Source organism: Aulostomus chinensis, chromosome 1 (genome assembly GCF_037954235.1).
Source record: "Aulostomus chinensis isolate RoL2024-O1b breed Wild chromosome 1, RoL_Achi_v1.0, whole genome shotgun sequence".
In the NCBI taxonomy this organism is placed as follows: Eukaryota; Metazoa; Chordata; class Actinopteri; order Syngnathiformes; family Aulostomidae; genus Aulostomus; species Aulostomus chinensis.
The window spans coordinates 64,580,198-64,602,752 of NC_141320.1; the positions used below are offsets into that span (position 1 = coordinate 64,580,198).

Sequence of the window (22,555 nt, forward strand, 5' to 3'; positions counted from 1 at the left end):
TTCTAAAAATGACCGTTTTTTCCGCTATCCTTTCGTTTGTTTAGTTTGTGTTTGTGTGTGTGTGTGTGTGTTTTTAAAGGAGAAAGAATCTCGCGCTGTTTTGACAACAGTTAGCGACGTCATCGGGGTCAAAGTCAGACTGTACCATTGACCCCCCCACTGGGGAGGGGGGGTGAGGGTGGGGGTTCCAGTTCCTTTATGAAAGCAGATTAACTCTGTTAAGGGGATTATTAATACTTCTGTTCAAATGTTCCTTTTAAAAACTGCATGTCGTGTGACGCAGTTCTTCTCCTGCCGGTATTTTCTTTTGATTTTAATCACAAAGAACTTGTGGCCGATGTCATGGACGATGAGAGTGGAGGAATTGTGACCGACTATGAGCCAATTCATATTATGAATTTGTAAATTGGAGCAAACGTTAGAACATTTTCAGCTGTTTTGTTGTTGTTGTTGTTTTTAAAAGCTATTTTTGTCTCCATCAGAGAAAAAAATATTCATATGTTGTTGTTTTTTTTTAATTGGATGTATTTTTCTGTTTTCTTTCTCCCTCTTTCTCTTCAAGGCTCCATCTCAACAAATGTCAGCCAGCAGTCTGTGTGTGTGTGTGTGTGTGTGTGTGTGTGTGTGTGTACGTGTGTGTGTGTGGGAGCACAAAGACCACATACAGTACCAGATGTTTTCAACTTTTAGCTTGAAGCGTACTGGATATTGAATTAGACATCCTATCCAGCCTCCCTCGGTAAACTAAAACATCATGGCCTTAAGCGAGGCAGAGATGGGAGTGCTTCTGCAGAGTTCACCGAACATTGGAAATAATCATTCCATCCATCTGTGCTGTCCACCAACAAATCAAGTCTTATAGCTGCCTGGCTGATTATATATATATATATATATATATACATATATATATATATACATATATACATATATACATATATATACATATATATATACACATATATATATACACATATATATATATATATATATATATATATATATATTATAGTGGTCTGGCTCAAGAGTGTAGTGATTTTTGGTCCTGACAGTAACATATACCAATCATACATGTGATGTCAGAGCAGTATTACACCAATATTGCAGTATTAACTGTAATCTAAAGGTGATTTTCTTATACGGGGGCTTACATAGTCAGTAAGCCTACACTGTACACACAATAGGACTGATATCTGGCAGACAAGACTTTTTCTGCTGATAAAGTGAAGCACATGCAGAATTAACAGAAAAAGCGCAGAGGAGTGTGAATATCAATCAATATTCCCTGAGGTCTTCTGAGAAGTGCAGTCCCGTTAAGGCCAATTTTATGGAAACAAATGCTGTTTTTCACTGCATTCAACACAAAAATCCATTCTTTTTAGCACATTTTTACCTCTCATCCATTGTGTAGTTTCAGAGAAACACTGCTGGAAAACACTGAAGTTTTAAGTGTGTGTTCATAATGTGCTGATTGTGTGTTTATTTGCTATTTTTAAATCTAATTAGGGTCATGGGACATGCTTTTGAAGGCAAAACAACCCCACCGCAACACGGTGAATTGGTAATGAGCTAACAGGCTAATGTTACTGCACTCTGCAGTCAGGACGAATAAAGAAAATGAAATTAAAAAGAAAAAAAAATGTTAGCAAACCTTAGCTCAGCACAATTAAATCAAACCACTTACCACACACAGGATAAACACAATAAATGAGGACAGGAAACGTGTGGGACCTGACTCGAGCGCATTTTTATTGAACGTTTATAACTGTTAAAAACATGTATAAAATTGGTCCTGTTTCAGAAACAAGGCACGCATAGTCATGTCAATGTTCAGTGTTCATGTCATTATTAGCATTATCATTTATCAACATCATCACCAGCATCATCATCGGCATGTTCCATCTCAGTATTTGTTCTAATAGTAGTATCAAGCATTCGCTAATATAAAAACACGTTCCAATTTTTGTTGTTTCACAGAGGTTAAAATTTTATTCCGAGCAGCAAGACAATATTCATGCAAAGACGGGAGTGGAGGAGAAGATGCGAGCTGACTGGGCTGACAGGCTGATGGGTCTTTAATAGTAGGTCTCCCGTTCCACCCAACCTGGACACACAGGGAGAGAAAACAAGCGCACACTGGATTTAGATTCCAAAACCAAAAGATGGAGAAAGCTCCGAATGTTCAGGAAAAACAAGAGGGAGAGAGAGGTAGGGACTGTGAGCTCACCTCCTGGGCTGCGTCTGAGGATCAGCTTACGGATTTCATCATAGATAAAGATGAGCAGGGAGTAGGGGAAGGCGCAGAACCACCAGTTGGGCCTGGAAAACACACAAGAAGAAATGAGATCCTACGCCCCCGAGCCTGGATGGATCAACATGTGGTGGAGGAATTACACCCGGTTTATTTTCAATGTTTCGCTCACTTGAGAGGGTACATTCTGAGAGCCACGTCCATGCCCGGGCAGTAGGAGAGGAAGGCGGCCAGGGCGGTCTCCTCGAACAGCCCAAAGATCAGGATCTTGTTCCTGAAACAGACCGGAGAGCTTAGACTGTGTTCCACCATCAGGTTTTAATACTTCTGACGGACCCAAGACAGCAACGCAAACCACCAGTCTTTGAAATACAGTTCTGATGCAAAATAATCATCGAGGCCGCCTGGAGCATGCATGACATTCAGAATAGCAGCTAGCGGAGGAGAGAAGACACTCACTTCATGCCCTGCTGGAAGACAGAGTTCCTCCTGGTCTTACAGATGATCAGATCAGCCCACTGGACGATGACGATGCTGACGAAGAAGGCTGTGTGGCAGGTGAACTCCACGATCTTTCTCTGTTCGTACGTCTGATAGGGAAACACCAACAGTTTAAAACCAGACGGTGAGGATGAAAACTACTTCCTGTTCCATTTAGAAGTGGCTTCACTGACCCACTGCTGGCCGTAGCTGTCCTCCAGGTCATTGACGTACTTGTTGTCCCAGGACACTCGGATGCCCAGCAGAGTGGACGGCAGGAAGCCATTTTCAGCCAGAATTACAAAGTAGGTGAAGAAACCCGCCAGTGCCTGGATCATGCCTGCAGCAGAGAAGCCGAGTGAATAAAGAGTTAATTATTCCTTTTCGAATTTGAGATGAAACAAGGGATCAATACATGTTTAAATAGACAAATTGATGAATGAGAAAATTTGATGAATGAGTCTTTTGGGGACTTTGCAGAAGAGAACTGTCGAGTAAAGGAATTAATTTGATGATTAAAAAGGAAAAGCAGTTATTGGTCCTTCTAGTAAATTTAGTGCTGTAATGGCTGGAGGACAAAAAGTAGTTTGGGATCTTGCAAGATTTTCACAAAGAGTGAAAACTGAATCGAATGCGACGGAGTCCTTGAATCTAAACCTTGTTCTTATAAGGTAGTCTTGATGTGTAAGGGGGGGTGGAACTATTCTTGGCGTCATTACTGGAGAGGCAATGGTCCGTCATCACTCAAACAAACAACTAACACACACATTCTCTGAGGCTATTTCTGGTGCACGCCACTCCTCGCCTTATCTCGGGCCGCACAGATACTGAGCTGCCACGCCAGGAGAATCGACTGAGGATGGACAGACTCACGGTTCTTCCTCTGGATGTTTCAATCAAAGTTGTGGAAGGTGGTTTACCGATCTGTCCGTAGGCGATGCTGATGAGCCTCTCGTTCACCAGTTTGTCTGTTTTGGGGTTTCTGGGCTGTCTCTTCATGATGTCACTCTCAGCCGCTTCATAAGCCAGCGAGATGGCGGGAACCTGGAAGACAGGAAGTGGGCATGTTTTAAGGCATTTGTGCCTTGTAGCAAAGAAGAAAATCTCCATGACTCCTCCACTTTCCATAATAATGCGTTCTCAGGAATGAACCAAGAAATCCATGTCAGCATTTAGCAGCACACATTTAATTAAATCTCATGATGCTTGGAGCTTTGACACAGCATCAGCATTAAAGGTGACACTTTTCTCAGTCGATCTCAACCAGCTTTAACTGATATTTCCATGATTTTCTCCAGGTTCCACCCCCCCAAGACCTGCAACACTGAAGTAAATTCTCACCATGTCAGTTCCCAGGTCGATACAGAGGATGGTGACGGTGCCCAGAGGCAGAGGGATGCTGGCGATGATGAAGAGGAGGAAGGGGGTGATCTCAGGGATGTTACTGGTCAGAGTGTAAGCGATGGACTTCTTCAAGTTGTCAAAGATCAGACGGCCTGAAGAATAAGTTAGTTAGAATAGTTAGAATTAACTGATGTATACATGAAATTTCACCGTAGAATTAAATCTTCCACACGTGGGGCACAATTTACCTTCTTCCACTCCGGTAACAATGGAGGCAAAGTTGTCGTCCAGCAGGATCATGTCAGCGGCCTGCTTGGAGACATCGGACCCTGCAATCCCCATGGCAACGCCGATGTCAGCCTTCTTCAGAGCCGGAGAGTCGTTCACACCATCACCTGTCACAGCTACAATGGCTCCCTGCAGGGGAGAAGAGTGGAAGGTTGAGGAGGAAACAGTGTGTGCAAATGAGGCCGTAAAGAGAGCTGGTACATTTCCATCTGGCAGGAGGAAAACAAGCAAGGAGTCACGTCATAGATGGAATGTTTGGAGAAAATCTGAACTCATTCTTGTTCAGTTCGTTTTGGAGTCTAACAGGGAATTATGAGTTTCCTGTATAATGTCAGTATTTAGATTTATGACAGCAGTTTTTATGCTGTTTAAGGACCACTGATGCAGCAAATCTGTGCTCCCTCAAAGCAGATATTCACCTCCTACAGCTGAGAAACATTTGCACTGTAAACTCATTAGTAAGAAGAGGATCGCCGTAAGCTAATGCTGCTCTGCACACAGCAGATCAGCCTCTAATCGGCTTTTAAAATGAGTGTCAATAACAAGTCATCAATAATCCTTCTCCCGCTCCTCCTCCAGGAAGCATGTGGGACGCTCTCGTAGACTTGACGCTAATTAGTTCTGCTACTTTCTGACAGACTTTCAGCTGGAGCTGGTGACGTCTCTGAATAATTGGGAATTGATGAGGAGATCTATACACTAAATCCAAACTTTATTAAATTTGATATTCAGCTACAATACATGCAGCTTGTGCGGCAAGATATAGCCAGGCTTTCAAAAAAGTCATTGTAATCCTGCTAGCAGACAAATAAAGAATCCACACGGGTGAAAACAAACTTGGCGGAAGTAACAAATGAATCTGTAGTCGAAGTCCAAACAAAATTAAAAAGTTTGCTCTGCTCACTGATGCTGAATATTCATGGGTCTGGATGCGCTCACAGCTTGACAAATGTTACGCTTGATTGTTCTGCCAACTCAGTCATCGGACAAAAGCAATAATCATAAATAAGCATGAGGGGAATCAAATATTCAGACAGCACAACGGTGTAAAGTTGGAGTCGAAACACAGCAGAGAGCAGGAAGCCATGTACCTGTCTCTGGCAGCCCTCCACGATGATGAGTTTCTGCTGCGGGGAGGTTCTGGCAAAAACAATCTCAGTGTGGTGCTTCAGTATGTCGTCAAGCTGCTCTGCACTCAAATCCTTCAGGTCTCCACCATGGACCACACAGGCCTTGGCATCCCTGGAGGGGAAATCACAGTTACTACTCGGTAATTAAAAAGCACAGAATGCAGAAGCTGCATTGAAAAACTAAATGAGGCCCTGAACGTGACCCTGGGGTATCCCAGGTGTTGCACAGCCTTTTGCCACCATTATAAAGGAAGCTGTCTGAGTCAGTACCTTGGGTTAACTTCGTTGATTGGTATGTTTAGACGAGCAGCGATGTCCTCAACAGTCTCGTTGCCTTCAGAGATGATGCCCACACCCTTAGCGATGGCCTTCGCTGTGATTGGATGATCACCTGTTACCATGATTACCTAACAGAGGGAACCAACACGGATCAGTTTAACTTGAACTATTCTACCGTAGCATTTCTTCAATGTTGTGACATACTTTGATTCCAGCGCTCCTGCATTTGCCGACAGCATCGGGCACAGCAGCACGAGGAGGGTCGATCATGGACATGAGGCCGATGAAGCACAGGTTCTCCGTGGGGAAGTTCACCTCGTCAGTGTCAAACGCAAAACCCTCAGCAAACTGGTCATCAGGCAGGTTGAAATGGCAGAAACCTGAAAGTTTAACACGTAAAGAAAAAAAAAACTTTGGCACTTTCGACCATTTAATCCACACTCAATTCTATCAGCTGTCCTTCCTTACCCAGCACTCGCTCTCCCAGTCCTCCCAGCTCCAGGTACGCGTTCTGAAAGGCGTCTTTCATCTCGTCGTCCAGCGGCTGCTCTTTGCCCTGGATCATGATGGTGGAGCAGCGGTCCAGAATCCTCTCTGGGGCGCCTTTCATGACCAGCAGATGCTTGGTCTCACTATCAGTGGAGGAATTCTTGTGGATAGAAAGCTAGAAGCAAAGAGGACAGACGAAATTAGCGTCCAGGCTTCAGATAAATAAACAAACTGAAAAGGAAAGCCAAATGATCTTTAGGCTTTTCCAAGCACCCTCAGGAGGAATTAAACACTTTCTATGAGAGAACTTTAACAACCTCCAAATGCTGAAAAAGGTTGCTCAGTGGCTCTTTGCCAAGCTCATTTATTTGCTGTTGATTTGTAGAGGAAATGACTTGACATTTCTTATTTCACAAAGCTTGTGACATTTTCCTAAATAAGTTTGGATACCTGGTACTTGTTGGTGGAGTTGAAAGGGATCTCTGCAATTTTGGGGCTTTTCTCTCTCATTTCCTGGACTGATCCACAGCACAGCTCGATGCATTTGAGCAGCGCCGACTCGGAGGCGTCACCGGCCACGTCTCTCTGGAGGGGGAAGAAAGCGAGGGAAATGTCAAAAGAAAGGAGAGGATATCTGCCAATACCAGTTGGACTGACAACCATATTTGTTTTCTCAAAATGTCTTTGTCCAAACACTGCACACCTCATTGTTTCCACAATGTAACTAAGCAGAGAAGAGTAATCATGTTTGAGAAGCTAGCCATGAAAGAAAAATGCTCATTTTACAAACCCCCAATAATTACTGGCCTTGATGAACATCAAGTCCATGTTTACCCTCCTCTCACTCTTGTAACAGTGAAAATAATGAGCAGCCAGAGAGAGAGAGAGAGAGTGACTGGTAATTAGAGGCATGATGCCAGCCAGACATTAACAGGAGATTAACACACAGTGATACATGAACAACACGCACGCAAACACACCAGAACAGGTTATTAACACAGGTTGGAACCAAGAGATGAGACTCCAAGGAAAGTATGAAAGCAGAGGGACTTAGAGGTGTGGCTGGAGGTTGTGGTAGGAATAATGATGCGGTTACAAGGTGTGTGTTTATACTCCAGGGAGAGAGATAGAGGCTGGAAAACAAGCCTGGTAGAACATCTGAGGCAGAGCCTAAATAAGTGTGAGTAAATATGATTCAAAAAGGAAATATGGAACTTCAAACAAGGAAAAAGTTGTGATTTAATTATGAATATTTAGTTAAAAAGCGTAAATTGGTGGAAAGAGTTTTTGTACACCGAGTAAAATCCCTGCTAGGACCTTGAGGGGTCCTATGATGGTTCGAGGACTGTTATCAGGGGCTCACATCAATCTGCACTGAGCTTTCATACATAAAAACGAGGTAATGTCATTGTGCGCCTGAGAATTTGCATATGAATGAAAATGACAGTTATATAAACCTGCTTTATTTGTAAATTATAAGCATGACAAGGTTGTTGTGTGCAGTATTATCAAAACATTAGTCCGGGGATAAACGTTGCTCTCATCCTGAAACGCGTTTATTAGAATTAAGCACAAACCTAACTGATGATTTGAGTGCCTCTTATTCTGAAAAGATCCGTGTACATGAGTAGTTTCTCCTGATGTTAATGGCTGTTATTACATCAACCTCACAAATCACATTTTAGGCTCTCGTCCATCCGATCTGATCTCAAAAATGCCCCATACAGTCCATGTAGTACACTTGAACAGGTGGTGGCTTTACATTAAAACTGAGCCAGCAGAGATGGACTTCTAAACACTGCTGAAATAATTAGCACATAAAATAAAAGACTGGAAGAGGACAAAAGAAAATAAAGGCTTCCAACAACGAACCTTCAGGATGGGAACGTTGCTCTGCTCGGCCAGGAAGACGGCACGGTTGCAGAGTCCAGCGATTCTCGCCAGGGAAGCCCAGGTGGCTGAGCTCCTGTCGAAGGAGGTCCCGCTCTGGTTCTCGGTGGTGTCGGCCTCGTGGATCTGGTTGTCGAACCACATGTGGGCGACGGTCATTCTGTTCTGGGTCAAGGTCCCGGTTTTATCTGAGCAGATGGTGGAGGTGGAGCCCAGGGTCTCGACGGCTTCCAGGTTCTTCACCAAGCAGTTCTTCTTGGCCATACGCTTAGCTGTCAGAGTCAGACACACCTGGCGACGGACATCCAGGGTCAGTCAGTCTGGACCATGAACAACATACAGGTGTAGCATGCAGCCATGAAACTCACAGTGACGGTAGCCAGGAGACCCTCAGGCACGTTGGCCACAATGATACCGATGAGGAAGATGACGGCCTCCAGCCAGGAGTATCCGAGGATGAGGGAGAGGACGAAGAAGGACACACCCAGGAAGACGGCCACACCGGTGATGATGTGGATGAAGTGCTCAATCTCAATAGAGATGGGGGTGCGCCCGACTTCAAGACCCGAGGCGAGCGTGGCGATACGACCCATGACAGTGCGGTCACCGGTGCTGATCACAATACCACGGGCTGTTCCTGTAGAGACGAGAGAACTCATAACTGCACTTTTCTGTTCTACTTTTCCAGAAAGAGACATATCCAGGTCACAGCTCATCTGAGTGTTTTGATGCATCCTGCAGTCGTACCTTCAACACAGTTGGTGGAGAAGAAAGCAATGTTCCTGGTCTCCAGGGGGTTCTCGTTGGAGAAGTCCGGGGTACGAGTCTGAGGCTCAGACTCACCAGTCAGAGAGGAGTTGTCCACCTGTTCATGACAACAAAATTTAAAACTACATTTAAAATGAAATTTTCCACACTGAGTTTGTGAATGGACTCAACTGACTTCTATAAAAAGAAGAGAAAACATCTCAGAGGCTCTATCAAATAGAAAAGTCAGTAGTGAGAAGTTTAATGATTCAACAGAGGAATGTTCTTCACCTTGCAGCCGTGGGCGGAGATGATTCGTAGATCAGCAGGGATCCTGTCTCCACCTTTCACCTCCACCAGATCCCCGACAACCACCTCCTCGGCGTTGATGCTTTTCTTCTCACCGTCACGGACAACCAGGGCTTGCTAGGAGACAGACATTTATGTAAGACACGGATGTTTTATCTGCATTCTCTTCAATGCCCTTAAGAGCCCCTGATCCATACTGTGTAACAAGAAAGAAGGATTTGCGGAGGTTTTATGAGAATAATTCAAGTACTTTTCAAGCAGCAAACATGAGCAGATGCTCAAACCTTTGAAAAATCCCATTTCAGTTTTATCCACCTTAAAATTTGCTCACATTAACTTTGATAGTTAAACTTTAATTCTTGCTAAATTTGATGCTACAAGATGTCAAACATTGGATTGTTTCATTTTAAATCACCAGCTAATGTAGAAAATCAGTAAAATAGAAAAAAAAAAAAAGATATTGTGTTTTCAGCATCAAAACGACTGGCGAGATTCAGATTACAAAAAGATCTGATCATTTTTGTTTGTTTTGTTTCATTTTTGTGAAGTTGTTCAGACCAACAATTAATATCACGTTGTGATCCTTGCACATTTGTGATCCATACTTGAAAGCAAACTTCCAGAAGAAAACTGCAGACTTATAGAAATGATTGAAAACATAAAATAATGCTGGAGTGAAGATGCAAGGGCACCTGTGGGACCAGGTTCTTGAAGGAGTCCATGATCTTGGAGCTCTTGGCTTCTTGGTAGTAGGAGAAACAACCAGTGATGATGACGACAGCAGAAAGCACAACACCCAGGTACAACTGTGGATGGTTACATGTCACATTTAGACCACAATGCAAACACCCCATCAAATTAAACTGGTTCATTTGAGATTTTGTTTTCTTACGTTATCGTTTGCAGGCTCGTCCTCCATGGCAGCCTGGATACCGTACGCCAGGAAGCAGAGGATGGCTCCGGTCCACAGAAGCATGGAGAAACCGCCAAACATCTACATGGAAGCAGAACTGTGAGGCACTAAAGCTGATTTTAATGGGGCGATTACTCATGAGTATAAAAGAAGGTGTTACCTGTTTACAGAATTTGACCCATTCAGGAGTGGTGGGAGGAGGAGTGAGGGCGTTGGGCCCATCGCGGGCCAGATTCTCAGCTGCCTTCGCGCTAGTCAAACCCTGAGTTGGAGAGATGAATCAGGTTGAGCGTCGACAACATGTTCTTTGATGATTGTGTTACATCACCTGGGTAGTAAACCATCTGATCGAGCATTCTCAGTATGGCTACAGCCAAACTCATAAATTCACTGCCTCATAGTTGCATCCACAGGGACTGGAGGTGCTACTATTTGCCTAGCAACACTGCCTTAACACAACACAATTTCCTTCATCAGCAGGTAGGAGGAAGGAGTGAGGGAACACAGAGTCACGTCAAAAATCAGGGCAGAGGGGCTTCTGCAGCTAATAAATTATTCACAACTGGCTGCACACGCATGGATGCACGCACACGCAGAGCTCGGAGACCCTAATTTAAAAGGCACTGATTAACCATTCTCCTTGATCTTTCCTGCATGACCGCGAGCACATTTGCATGAGCGCAGGGGTTAGCAGGAGCGCGTGTTTATGTGCGATTGAATGAGAGGATGATTGGAAGCAGGTCTTGAGAAGATGGCACGGGATTTCTGGCCACGAGGTACAACTGAGAAAAAAAAAAAAAAATCGCTCAAGGCATAAATGAAGCGCTGTTTTTGTTTTTTTCAGTTAATATTCAAAAAATAAACTGCCTTGTTGTCGGGCTGTGCAATAAAAAAAAATCCATACAGAAAGATACAAATACCCTTTTTCCAATATTCCAGCCCCTATTATGGATGTATCACAATACACTGGGGAAACAAAATTGTACCGTGGATGTTCGGGTGGCTGCAATTAACTGTGCACCTTTGCAAATGTTGCTCTAATAAATTGGAAAGTAAATTCTGAATGGAATAGCTTCAAAACAATTTAACCATCAAGATAATGTACCTACGAGACAACCCAGGTACAACACGGCAAGTTCCGGTTTTTCAAGTGTTTTCAGTAAATTATAAAATATAAGTCACCACAAAGCGTACTGTGAGGCACCAGTCGTTCGTTACATGTACAGGTCTGGTGATCAGGAACCCTTAACAGAAAATATACCTTAAATATCTGGCTTCACCAGGAAGGCAGCACAAGAGGTGTTTTTCCGTGCTGATCTCCAGTTGCTTCTACAGTAATTCGTCACAACAGCAATGATGTCATCAGCATACGATTTGTTGTCGCAACAACATTCACCTAAAACCCTGAATGCTTTCAGATGAAAATATTTGACCAAACTGACTTCTAGTTAACTTTTAGTAACTATTAGAAAGGAGATTGTCTTCTCGATCAAACACTTTGACCTCAGTGTGAAAAAGCCTTCAAGGTGAAGAAAACAAGGGAACAATCTCCAACCCTTCTCTCTCTGCCTTCTTCATCTCTTTCATACTGGCTCCTCCTCCCCTCTTCTTCCTCCATCCCTCTTTGTTTAATCAGCCTTGGGAGAAGCGAACCCTCGCTAGCTTGACTCCATGATGTGACAAGAAACACAAAAGAATCGGCTGTTTGAGTCGCATCGGCCTCTGTATGAGCTTTACTGTCAGGCTGAGGAGAACATTAAAGCTCCCGATATCTGATACCCAAGTGATCTGCAGGATGAATGTGGACAGTTCAATTACAATCCAGCAACAATTTCAGGTCTAAATAGCACATTTGACATGGCAGCTGTTGGTGACACACACCTCAGTACACACAAACAAAGACAAAAAGAGAAAGCGTGTCTCCTCACATTGCTGAGGTCTGTTCCATATTTGCGATTGAGCTCGTCCAGGGTCAGCTTGTGATCATCCTACGGGGAAACAGATATTATAAAGTGGATTCAGTCCAGTTTTTAACTCTGTGTGTGTGTGTGTGTGTGTGTGTGTGTGTGTGTGTGTGCGCGCGCGCGTGTGCCAAAAACAGTGACATTTACAGCTCATTGTGAGGTGACCTTTCATTTTTAAATGACTAAATCTCACAAGGTAGAAGTACAACAATGAGGAGGAACCGACAAAAGAGTCTGTGGGGAGGGAAAGAAAGGAATTCATGGAGCAAAGATGAGAGAAGGCAGGAAGGGGAAGAGTTCATCGTGCAGTGGAAAATAAAATTCAATTTATCAATTAATATGCAAGGAAAAGGGAATCAAATGATATCAAAATAAACATGTTTAACTAGTTATTTTACGTATGATTTTTTCATAATCAAGGGGTGACATTGAAGGGGGCTTGATGAGGTCCTGAAAACCAAAAGTGCACCTTGGCCACTCACCATATCCACTTCCTTCTTCAGTTCATCCATGTCCTTCTCTTTCTTCTTCCCCTTGGCCTTCTTCTTGCCGCCCTGCTCCGAGGTGGCAGCCAGCTCATACTGCTCACGTCCTTCCTACAGAATACAGCCGGCAAACTTCAGTAAGTCCACAGCTTAAACTGAGTTGACCATTTTCAGATGTATGCACAGTGCAGGGTGGACACAGCACACCTCAGATCACTCCGCCAGTCAAAACTGTGTAATCGTGGCCACTTCTGCATGCAAATGAAGTCCATCCAGCGCAGGGCACCTCAACTGTGTTCATACACAGGTAATCATGTGCTGTTTCATTTTAAAATTAGAGGGTTTGTTCTGTCAAATTTTTTGGTCTTCCCGACACGAAATTCAAATGAATCAAAATAAATCAATAACTGTCCATGTTGCCAGTCAGGTTTGGCTCTGAGCTGAAACTGAGTGTGTGTTCTGAAATGAGACCATGCATAAGAAGCACACTCCTGTTGAGGTGTAACGTGACCACAGGTGATGATTCAAAGCGCCAGGAGAATTTTTGTCATGGTACATCTTTTTTTTTCCCAAGACTCCATGTGGGACAGTGCACTTGGAAGGATCATCTTCAAAAAGAAGAGAACGCTGGGGTCTAAAACAACAAACTGACAGGCTTACTGGGAAGACACCTCGAGGTTTACGGGATATTTTACCTTCCCTCAAAGTCAAGTAGGAGGGTGACAACTTTAGGGAGGGGGCCTCAGGTTCTCATCAGTTAAGAGATAAACATAATTTCTAGCATGGTCAAACACATTAGGCTGCCTCTGGTCTGGGTCTAGTTCCAATACAGAGCTGGACTGTCTGAGGCTGGACTACACAAGAGCTTTCTTCATAAATTATCCTGAACATCAGCTTCACAATCAAGAACCTCAGCCAAACCCAGAGTTACATCAACAAGATTTAGGGTCAGAGTCTGCACACAGAAAACTAAAATGTAGGTCTGGAGTCCTGATCAGTAGCTAGACAGAGAGGGTGAGATGAGGGCAAATAAAAACAGTCGTGCAGGATAGAAATCGTTGGAAGAGGAAAAATTGTGGTTAAGAGATAAGGGTGGGAAAAAGCGCAGAAAGTGTGGCATGGAGCAGCTCCATAATGTGTCTTGTCACACCACTGAGGGGCCACGCCCACTTTTTATCATTCAGACAGCCAGAGAAACGATATTTTCAGTTTGGCTTCACGATCATGTCAAACAGGACTGATCTGAACCTTTCCTACTCCAGTTGTGAGCGTGGTCTGGCCCCTAATAGCAGTTTAAGCGGGGCCGTGCACCACCAAACATGAAAGCTTCCGTGTGTGCGCGTGTGTGTGTGTGTGTGATTGCAGGGCGAGCAACCCTGTGTGTGTGTGTGTGTGTGTGTGTGTGTGTGTGTGTGTGTGTGTGTGTGTGTGTGTGTGTCAGGTAACAACACTACAAGCCAACATTGATTATCAGTTAAGGCTCATCTATAATTCAAGGCTGTGCAGGGATCAGAGTTGTTAGCATGTTAGCAGGTAGCGAGAGAGGCTGCTTCACAACTACTAATAAGCCATTTGTTTGCCTGCAACACCACAGACGCCATTTTGAAAGGGGAATATTTTGGACACAAAATGACTAGTCATCAGCGGTACAACCAAATATGGACATCCTGCACACGTTGCGTGTCATGGAAATATGCTAACTAATATTGTTTTTCTGCTGCATGTCGAAGTTTCCCAGGGAGTCACTGGAGCAGAGTGTGTGATGCCTGCACATGTTGTTATTGTTGCTCGAGCCCCCCGGCCAGTGAAGCTGGGAAAACACAGAGCCGGGTTCTGGATCACTGCGGCCAGATCTTAGCCTCTGGACCCACCAGGGCCCCCAGGGGCCATCTGGCTCGAGGCAAATAATTCAGCACTTCAGGGTCTGAAGCTGAAACACAAGCCTGTTTCCTTTTTGCTGTTTAAACTGTCAGAACCTTTAAATCCCTCAAAATATAAATATAAATACAAAAAGACCTTTTGTTTCCCCTTGTTAAAGGTTCTTCCTCACCTGGATCGAGGGTCCAAGGACTGAGGAGGATTTGTGCTTTCAAGCCGTCTACATTAACTTTGATTGGTTGATGAAACACATAAAATGAGGAAAAACAAGACCGTTCAAGTCCATTTTTATTCATTCAGTAACTGAACTTCATCAATTAATGAAGACTTTGTTCGTCTCTGATGATAAACTTAGCTATTAACCGTCTGTTTAAAAGGATAAACAATTTGTCAATTCATTTATCGCCTGAAAATATCATTTCATATCATTATCAAAAACCCTTAGTAACGCTTGACTTCTGATCGTTATCATTACAAAACTGTTCTTCTTACTAACTGAGACTGATTTGAATCAAAAAGGCACAATGTGGATGAATGAAGACTTATGAGATATAAGCACGCCAGGTTTAGCACCCAGGCTAATTCTCATCTGTTGTCCACATTTATTAGAGTCATCGTGACCACACAAGGACAAAAAAACAGATATCACCTGCAGCTCAATGCTTTACAATGAAAAACATCTCAAAATGTGACCAAGTAACAAATTTACAAACTGTTTCTGAAAAGGAAAATATCTCAAAATGATCCAACTCCAGCTTTTTAATGTAGATGAATTCAGGTAGAATCTTTTCAGGAGTCTTTTCTGGTCTCACCAACAAGCACCTGTTCTGATTGAACAACAACAGTTGCATAATAGCAGTTTAAGCAGCGGTGAGAGGAGCTCGCCTGGTTACCTGAAATCCAAATACCTGCTGATTCAAGTGTGCCGCTTCAAGAGCACTGGAGATGAATAAAGAGCAAAGAAATGTCAGCACTAATAGATTTCTGAGCACATCGTCCTTGACAGCAGTCTCCAAACTGAAGCTGCTGCTTCCATATAAGACCAGCGGTGTTTAAGTCTGAGCGGCTGCTGCACGCTCCCTCCACTCCCGCTTCCTTACAAAGACTGCGGCTTGAAAAGTCGAGTTCAACTGATTTGGCCATGTGAGACGTTGGTGCAGCCAAAGTTTTCATCCCTGTCTCGCTGTACTTCCACTGAGCTCTAAATACAGACGTCTCAGGAGAGGAACATCATTCTTCCTCCAAACAGAGGACTGAGAATTAGCCTCAAACAGCAGAAACGTCCATATTCATCTGTTAGAACACAGCAAATTAATAATCAAGCCTCACATTTAATGTCCTTGACATCTACTGTAGTCTTGTGTCGCCGCTTTAAAGACACACTAAAGCTTCAACATCTGTGATAGCAGTATATTTACAGACTAATTTCATGTTGTAGAACCAAACATTTACATATCTTGAGCTTGTATTCACCACAGACCATATTTCAGGTATTTAATTGAAAGCCAATGATTTGGAGGTGCCGCTTTTCATGCCAGATGATATTTTTAGATAAAGCCGCATTCTTGCAGATTCTGTACTGATAGGTTCTTGCTATTTGAAACAGTTTGCAACATTTCTACAGGAAGGAGTGTTTTTCAGATGTTATTTTACTTGTCACAGACGGCTTGTGTCTTGGTAGACTGTTGTATTGTTCCAACTGTGAAATACATCAGGCAAGTCTGTCTTTCAGATAAAAGCCGGTGTTTGCCAACCCTCACCTTGTAGAGTGGCATTCAAGGTCATCACTCAAGCAGCAGTATTACGGGAGGATGTATTGAGAAACTGAAGAGTAATCAGAGTCTCTGGAGGGAACAAAAGCTACAAGCAGGAATAGAGGTTCGTAGATCCATTCCTGCTCATGATAAATAAACATAGCCGCTAGTTAACCGGTGTGAAATAGCTCCTGGACTCAGAACAATAGCTCTTTGTAGCGCTGCCATGAAATCTGGATCAAAAACACAAACAAAACATTCAGAAACCTTTTCATGTGACTGCTCAGACTGTGGCTAAGGGGGAAGCTGGCTGCTTTTCCTTCAGCTGATTTGGAGATACGCAGGAATTCACATGAGGACTTATTTAGGGGTGCTGCTGTTAGCAAAAAGCTAAAAGGGCTCATTCAGTGCAGTTAGGTTCAACCTACCAACTTTTAGAGGCTGCAAAGAGAAGCAAAGACAGCTGGATGTTGAAAATGGAAGCAAAAACCAAAAAAAATCTGAATGGATGCTAGCAGCAACCAAGACCAAAAGAAACAACTTAACCTAGAATTTGGGAGCCCTCCCCCTCTATTCTCTCCTAAGATCAACATCCTAAAGCTCAGGGAAACTTCAGAAAAGAGTGGTCACTCTAGCGACTGCATATTTCAAAGTGCACGCACGCACGCGCACACACACACACACACACACACACACACACACACACAGGGCCACATACCCAGTGAAAGAGAGACACATACTTTCTACAGGCAGAATTCCTATGAACAGTCTTTTGCCAGATACACAAGCTGCTTATTCAACTGTGCCGACCAACACACACACAAACACACAGCACTTTGCCCAGTTGCTACCAGCGACCATTGCCACACCTCTTGAGATATGTGAATGGACAAAGTCACATGATGTAACCCCTCCCCCCGTTCCTTTTCTCTCCCTCCTCCTCTTCCTTTCATTTCCTCAGGCTAGCTAACACGTCTCTGTTTAAACTGAGAAAAGAAAGTGTGTTAATTTACACGCCGTCGTGGTTAAAACTCCCTTCACGTCCTGTGTAACTTTCAGTATTCTCCACGCCAGACAAAAGCGGATGAATGAATCAATGCCTTGTTGGAAACCCTGCAGCCGAGGTGACGCAGGGCTGCATTCACGTGTTCACTCTTGAGAAAACAGTATTGCTTTTTTCACATAAATGACAAAGATGACAGTCAGACCTTATTGTGAAGAACATGTTAGTGGAAAAATCTGACACGGGCCGCCCTTCATCCCGAGTAAAGCCATGTCTGATGTCCCGACTGTTTTTTCTGGGGGTCAAGAGGGAACTCTCAATCTCTCCTGAGATGCAGACATGTTGCTTCTGAAGAAACACTCCCAACTTTCGGGGAAACATTCTTTTTGCCGTCCTCCTCAGACAAGATAGCTAGAAAGTCTTCATTCGGCTGTGCTGCTTAAGGGGGCTGAACCTGCTAGTTAGCTTAGCACAGTAAATGTTGGTGGATGGAAAGTGTTAGCATCAAAAGTCATCACCTTTACCACTAAACTCAGTCCGTATAATTTGAGTCATGTATAAAATTTGTTATTTTAGAAACAGACACATAACCAGAACTACTTTCCTGGCTGGCCGCTTCCCAAACACTAACTTTTATTGTGCTAAGCTAACTAGCGGTCAGCCAACACCTTTTACCAAGTCCAGTCTGAATACATTAAATGTGCATTTTCAAGCTTTTCCAGCACCTGACAACTCCACTAAATGGCTTCAATTCCACTTAAATGTCATTTTGCTTTCAACAACTGATATCCGTTTCTGAACTGAATCTTGTTCATGGGACTAACATGACATTAATGTGCTTGTCAGATTCAGATATGAGTTCTGTGTGTATTTTCCTAAAAGATCAAGACAAACTAGAGCTGAGTAGGAGACGCAGACCTGACAGCCGGAGAAACAAAAGACATCGACAGCTGCCATTTCCAGTGCACCTGCCTTATTTTCTTGTGAAGAAAAAGACTGAATATTTTGAAGGCCAGGGCGCTTCACTACTAACCGCTGCAAGAACAAACGTCAAGGTTGTTCATGGTTAAGTGCCTTTACTGATGAAGCCGTTTGCTCAGACATAGAAAGAAGACGTGGATTAAACCCAACGAGGTACTGGAGAGTTTGTTTTTGGAGGTTGTAATTTAGCATCAAGCTAAATATATGTGGCTGGCTCTTCCTGCATTTAAAGAAGTAATGCAGGAAGAGGGAAAAAGACATCTTCATGACTTCAAGACAATTTCAAACCCTTTTCAATCTTGGGGGGAAAAAAGGACATTTAGTTTCAAGAATGTTCACATCCACTATCACTCATCATGCTAAGTGAACTAGCATGTGTCTCAGGAGAAAAGGGTATCCATTGGGGAAGACGGTACCTTAAAGAGACAACAGATCACTTCTGCAGCTTCATGCAAGGAAAAATTCAAGTGGGTTTCTTTGCAAATTCCTGACTAACTTGGGTCACGTTGAAAGCAAAGTTTTATTTCTACGGCACAAGTTGAATGTTGTATGGCGTGCAGCATCATTGTTCTTTATGTGGGGAAAAAGGAGCGTTTGAGAGCTGACTGGAGCAGATCAGACGACCCGGGGCTGAATGAATGAATGAGCAAGTAAATCAATGGCTCTTTTCTCCCTCCTCTTTCACTTTTCAAGCCACACCTCCAAGACATTAACTGGCCAAGACACCATAGAAGTAGTTGCATCATTTCCCCAACAAGGGGAAAAACTGATCATGTCACACATATTTGCCTCATATTCACACTTCCTGTTTTCATTTTGTCACGGACAAATGAACAAATGACCCCGAGACTTGAATTTGGCTTGGTAAGAGAGAAGTTTTGTCATCTCCTCTGGAGTTGTTTTTTATTTTTAATGTTCCCCTTCTGCTGAGCAACAGGCTTGAAGGAAAAGTGCCACAAAAAACAAATTGCACAGCTCAAGCTGCTTAGCTAAACACAGACAGAGCGAGCACGTATAAAAACCAGGGAGGGCCAGGGACCAAGAGAGAGCCAGAAAAGGAATTAGAGACATAAAAAAGATGGCAATGGAGTGAGTGTGCGAAAAAGAGAGAGAAGTTAGTGCACTGTGTTCTGTCACAGACAAGGGGTGGCTTGTGACAAAAGGCCTGGTTAATACACACTGACTGGCCAGCGGAAAGAATGTTAAATCCTCCGAGAGAAAGCGAGAGAGAAGGAAAACAGGTAGAAACAGAGAGAACAAGAGGGAAACAGACTGTAAAGAATGGATGTGAAGGTGTAGTCAGGGTGCCCCCTTGGCTCGGATCAGGAGTACCTTGGGGGGGCATGCTAGACCAGTTTAACTGACCAGCAGAGTGTGCATGAGGGGACGGTACCACGCTTTGGTTTGACATTGCTACTGGGGAAGTTTCCTCTCCGGCATGAACAACTATTTTACCTTAAAATAACAGAGCCATGGCCACTGTGATGGATGAGAGGAGAACGGGGGGGGGGGGGGGGGGCTCTCTAATTCCCTCTACACCTCAACCTGCTGGAAGCCCGACCATGTCCTGCTACTGGTACCTGTGCCCCTGCAGTATTTTTAATGGAAGCTGACTGACTCCTTGCAATGTGAAACAGATCAAATATTTGCCTTTAGTTTTGCTGTTGTTTTTGTTTGTTTGTTTGTTTGTTTTGCTGCTGCATCACAAGCGCAGTCACCACACCTGAAACCAGAGTTCAACTCTCTGTTCCTCAAACTCCACACACATCTGATCGCTGCCAGGACACAGACAGTTTGAAGATCGTTGATATCGGAGACCCGATCGCTGGCCTTATCTGGGTCTGAGATAATAACAGTCCTGAAAAAATGACCAGGCTCACGGGGGTTTTTGTGTAGATCAAATCTGATAACTACTCGTGTCAACTGCTGGGTCATTAGATCCAGGAGTGAGTCCCGATCAAGTCTGTTCCCACTGCACTAAAGCCAGGTGTTGGCAGGTTTTTTTGGCTCAAGCGCATCGATGGCGCACTCTCCCTCTTCCTGCTGGTCTCTCCTCTTCATGTCCTCAGAGACGCTGCAGAAACTGACCACCAAATGCTACACGCAATAGAGATTCCCACCAAGAGGCGCTGACTTCCTCCTGAGTGACTGGGTGAATGTATCAGATGTAAGGGGAATCACACTGCTGCATTGTAGCAAATATTTCTCAAGTGTATGGAGATGCTTATTGGATCTCAGTGGGCGAGATGCAACAACAACACTGGCCTACTTCAGCTCCGGTGTAAACGAGAGACAATCTTCCAATCCACATCGTTTTCAAGCATTTCATCATCAGAAACTGGATAATAAATGTGATAATGCAAAACTCCCTCCTCCTTTCCCGGTCGACGTCTCAAAAACTGCACCAAAACGACTCGTGCCAAGAGTGAACATGGTCTCAAATGCGGTAATTTCAATGCGCCAAATGACGCTTAAGTCTCGGGATGCTGTTTAACGAGAGCATAATTTATTTATCTCCTGATTGTTTGATTGAATGAATGAAGTCTGAAATATTCAAATATTCATCTGCCTCCTGATTGGACCCGTCCGGGGAGAAGTTGGGACATGTGTTTGACAAATTAACGCCTCGGATCATTTGTCACATGATGGATTAACAGTTTTCTCTCGCCTCTCTATCATGTCTGGCAGCCAAGTTGCTCAATGCGGCAACTGGTGCCTGTCGGCGCCCAGTAATACCCGCCACCTCCCTCTATGGAGGGATCGATGCCTCCTCCCGCTCGCCCCTGGTTTTGTCTGTTCATTGCACTGCGGATGTGATGACAATTATATTTAAATAAGCCAGTAAAAGAATGATCTCATGTTAGGAATAAGGAGGAGACGGGAAAGGGGGGAGGGCCGTTCGCCGGCTACGAGACCGAGGAGGAAAGAAACAAAACACATCCCCTGCAGCCGCCAAGAAGCCGAGCAACCAAACATTTTCAGAATTGTAAATGAGTGTCAAGAGAGGAAAGAAGAAAAAAAGGGGGGTGGGGTGGGAGGAAGCGAGACTGAATGAGAGCGATCTGCTTCACATCTCCCGCCAGGTCCATCCTCCTCCTCCTCCTCCTCCATCCATCCATCCATCCACCTCTCCATCCCTGGCAGGCTGAATTTCTAATGACTGGTGCTATTGTGCAGCATGGCAGGGTGTGGCGGTGGCGGTGGCGGCTGATATTACATACATCAGGTTTCATCTCTCACAAGTCAGGAGTGATCTAAAATCTAAAGACTACACGTGCCGTCACAAAAACAAAACAAAAAAAAGTGAAGACGCAAACAAAATATATTTGAAATGCAGCTTGAGGCAATGGACTTCTCCTTAAAAAACACACTCAAACACAAACAAACAAAAAAAGGTGTGCAGATGAGATAAACGCAGCTCCGCGAGCTGAGGGGAAATGGGTTGGACTTTTATTTTAACTTCACCCTCCCACATTCGAGCCGTGCTACACAGAACACACGGCTCCTGAGGCCAAAATGAACACGCTGCTCAAGGCGACCTGAACGCATCACAATCCCGCTCACTAACATCACTAAAAAAAACAAAAAACAAAACAAAACTCACAATTCAACCACTTATTTTTTGTCTAGTTTAACCGACATCCCCACAATAAAATAATCGTTTTACCCACCACAATAAAATAAACAAACAAAAACTTTGACAGCTCGGGAACATCCCGTTATGTAACGGTCGCCGAGCCGTTTGGAGGCGTCTCGATCAAGTTAGCTTTAACAAACGGTCATTTTAAGCTAACACGGAAGTCCTTAAAGTAGTTTGTAGCGGGGGAGAGAGGGAGAGAAAGAGAGGAGGAGGAGGAGTGGGGGATGTTGTACAGGGGAGGAGGAGGAGGAGGAGGTCGGGGTTGCTTATCTTTAACCACATGTGGCTCTTATTTTAAACAACACTGTTTTAGACAACCACTTGTTTGAACCGTTAGTCCACCACAAAAGAAGAAGAAGAAGAAGAAGGCTAACGTATACTCACTCCTCTTCCCATGGCTGGTCAGACGAGGGCTTCCCACTTCAAGTAGAAATTCACAAAAAATCCACCTTAAAATTATGTACAATTAAAAAACATTAAAAGAAAATAAAACTCCTGAATGTGCCGCGGGTCTTTTGTTTTTTTCCTTGAGTATATATGTCTATGTTTTTTTTCTTTTTCTATTTTTTTTTCTCCCCCCTGTCAGCACGTGTCACTTCTCTTCGCGAGCTCGCGAGCCGCGGCGGCAGACTCTCCAATACTTATAGACGGCGTTCCTTCCATTGTGACGTCGACGCCGTTTACCATGGCAACCCCACGAACGGAGGCGGGGCGTCCTCCTTTATTGGGCGTT

The 22,555-nt window shown here is 43.9% G+C and overlaps 1 protein-coding gene across 1 annotated transcript; it reads right to left on the reverse strand.

Annotated features, from left to right (window-relative positions):
- Window positions 1–1,724: 1,724 nt before the first annotated feature.
- On the reverse strand, window positions 1,725–22,450 carry LOC147272743 (sodium/potassium-transporting ATPase subunit alpha-1). Its single transcript, XM_086200542.1, has 23 exons — window positions 22,207–22,450; window positions 12,564–12,677; window positions 12,046–12,105; window positions 10,278–10,379; window positions 10,097–10,198; window positions 9,897–10,010; window positions 9,187–9,321; window positions 8,896–9,013; window positions 8,517–8,785; window positions 8,131–8,439; window positions 6,709–6,843; window positions 6,238–6,433; window positions 5,974–6,149; window positions 5,761–5,897; window positions 5,452–5,602; window positions 4,321–4,489; window positions 4,070–4,224; window positions 3,649–3,772; window positions 2,923–3,068; window positions 2,708–2,838; window positions 2,421–2,522; window positions 2,225–2,316; window positions 1,725–2,101 (listed from the first exon to the last, which is right to left on the reverse strand). The coding sequence occupies exons 1-23, from the start codon at window positions 22,216–22,218 to the stop codon at window positions 2,073–2,075; spliced, it is 3,078 nt and encodes a 1,025-aa protein (XP_086056668.1). The 5' UTR covers window positions 22,219–22,450; the 3' UTR covers window positions 1,725–2,072.
- Window positions 22,451–22,555: the final 105 nt, after the last annotated feature.

Bases quoted from the DNA above. Each gene is read 5' to 3' on its own strand.
- LOC147272743 (XM_086200542.1), bottom strand. The intron at 10,011-10,096 runs GTAAGAAAACAA...AACCATCCACAG, and splicing joins ACGAGCCTGCAAACGATAAC to TTGTACCTGGGTGTTGTGCT. The intron at 6,150-6,237 runs GTAAGGAAGGAC...TTAAACTTTCAG, and splicing joins ACTGGGAGAGCGAGTGCTGG to GTTTCTGCCATTTCAACCTG.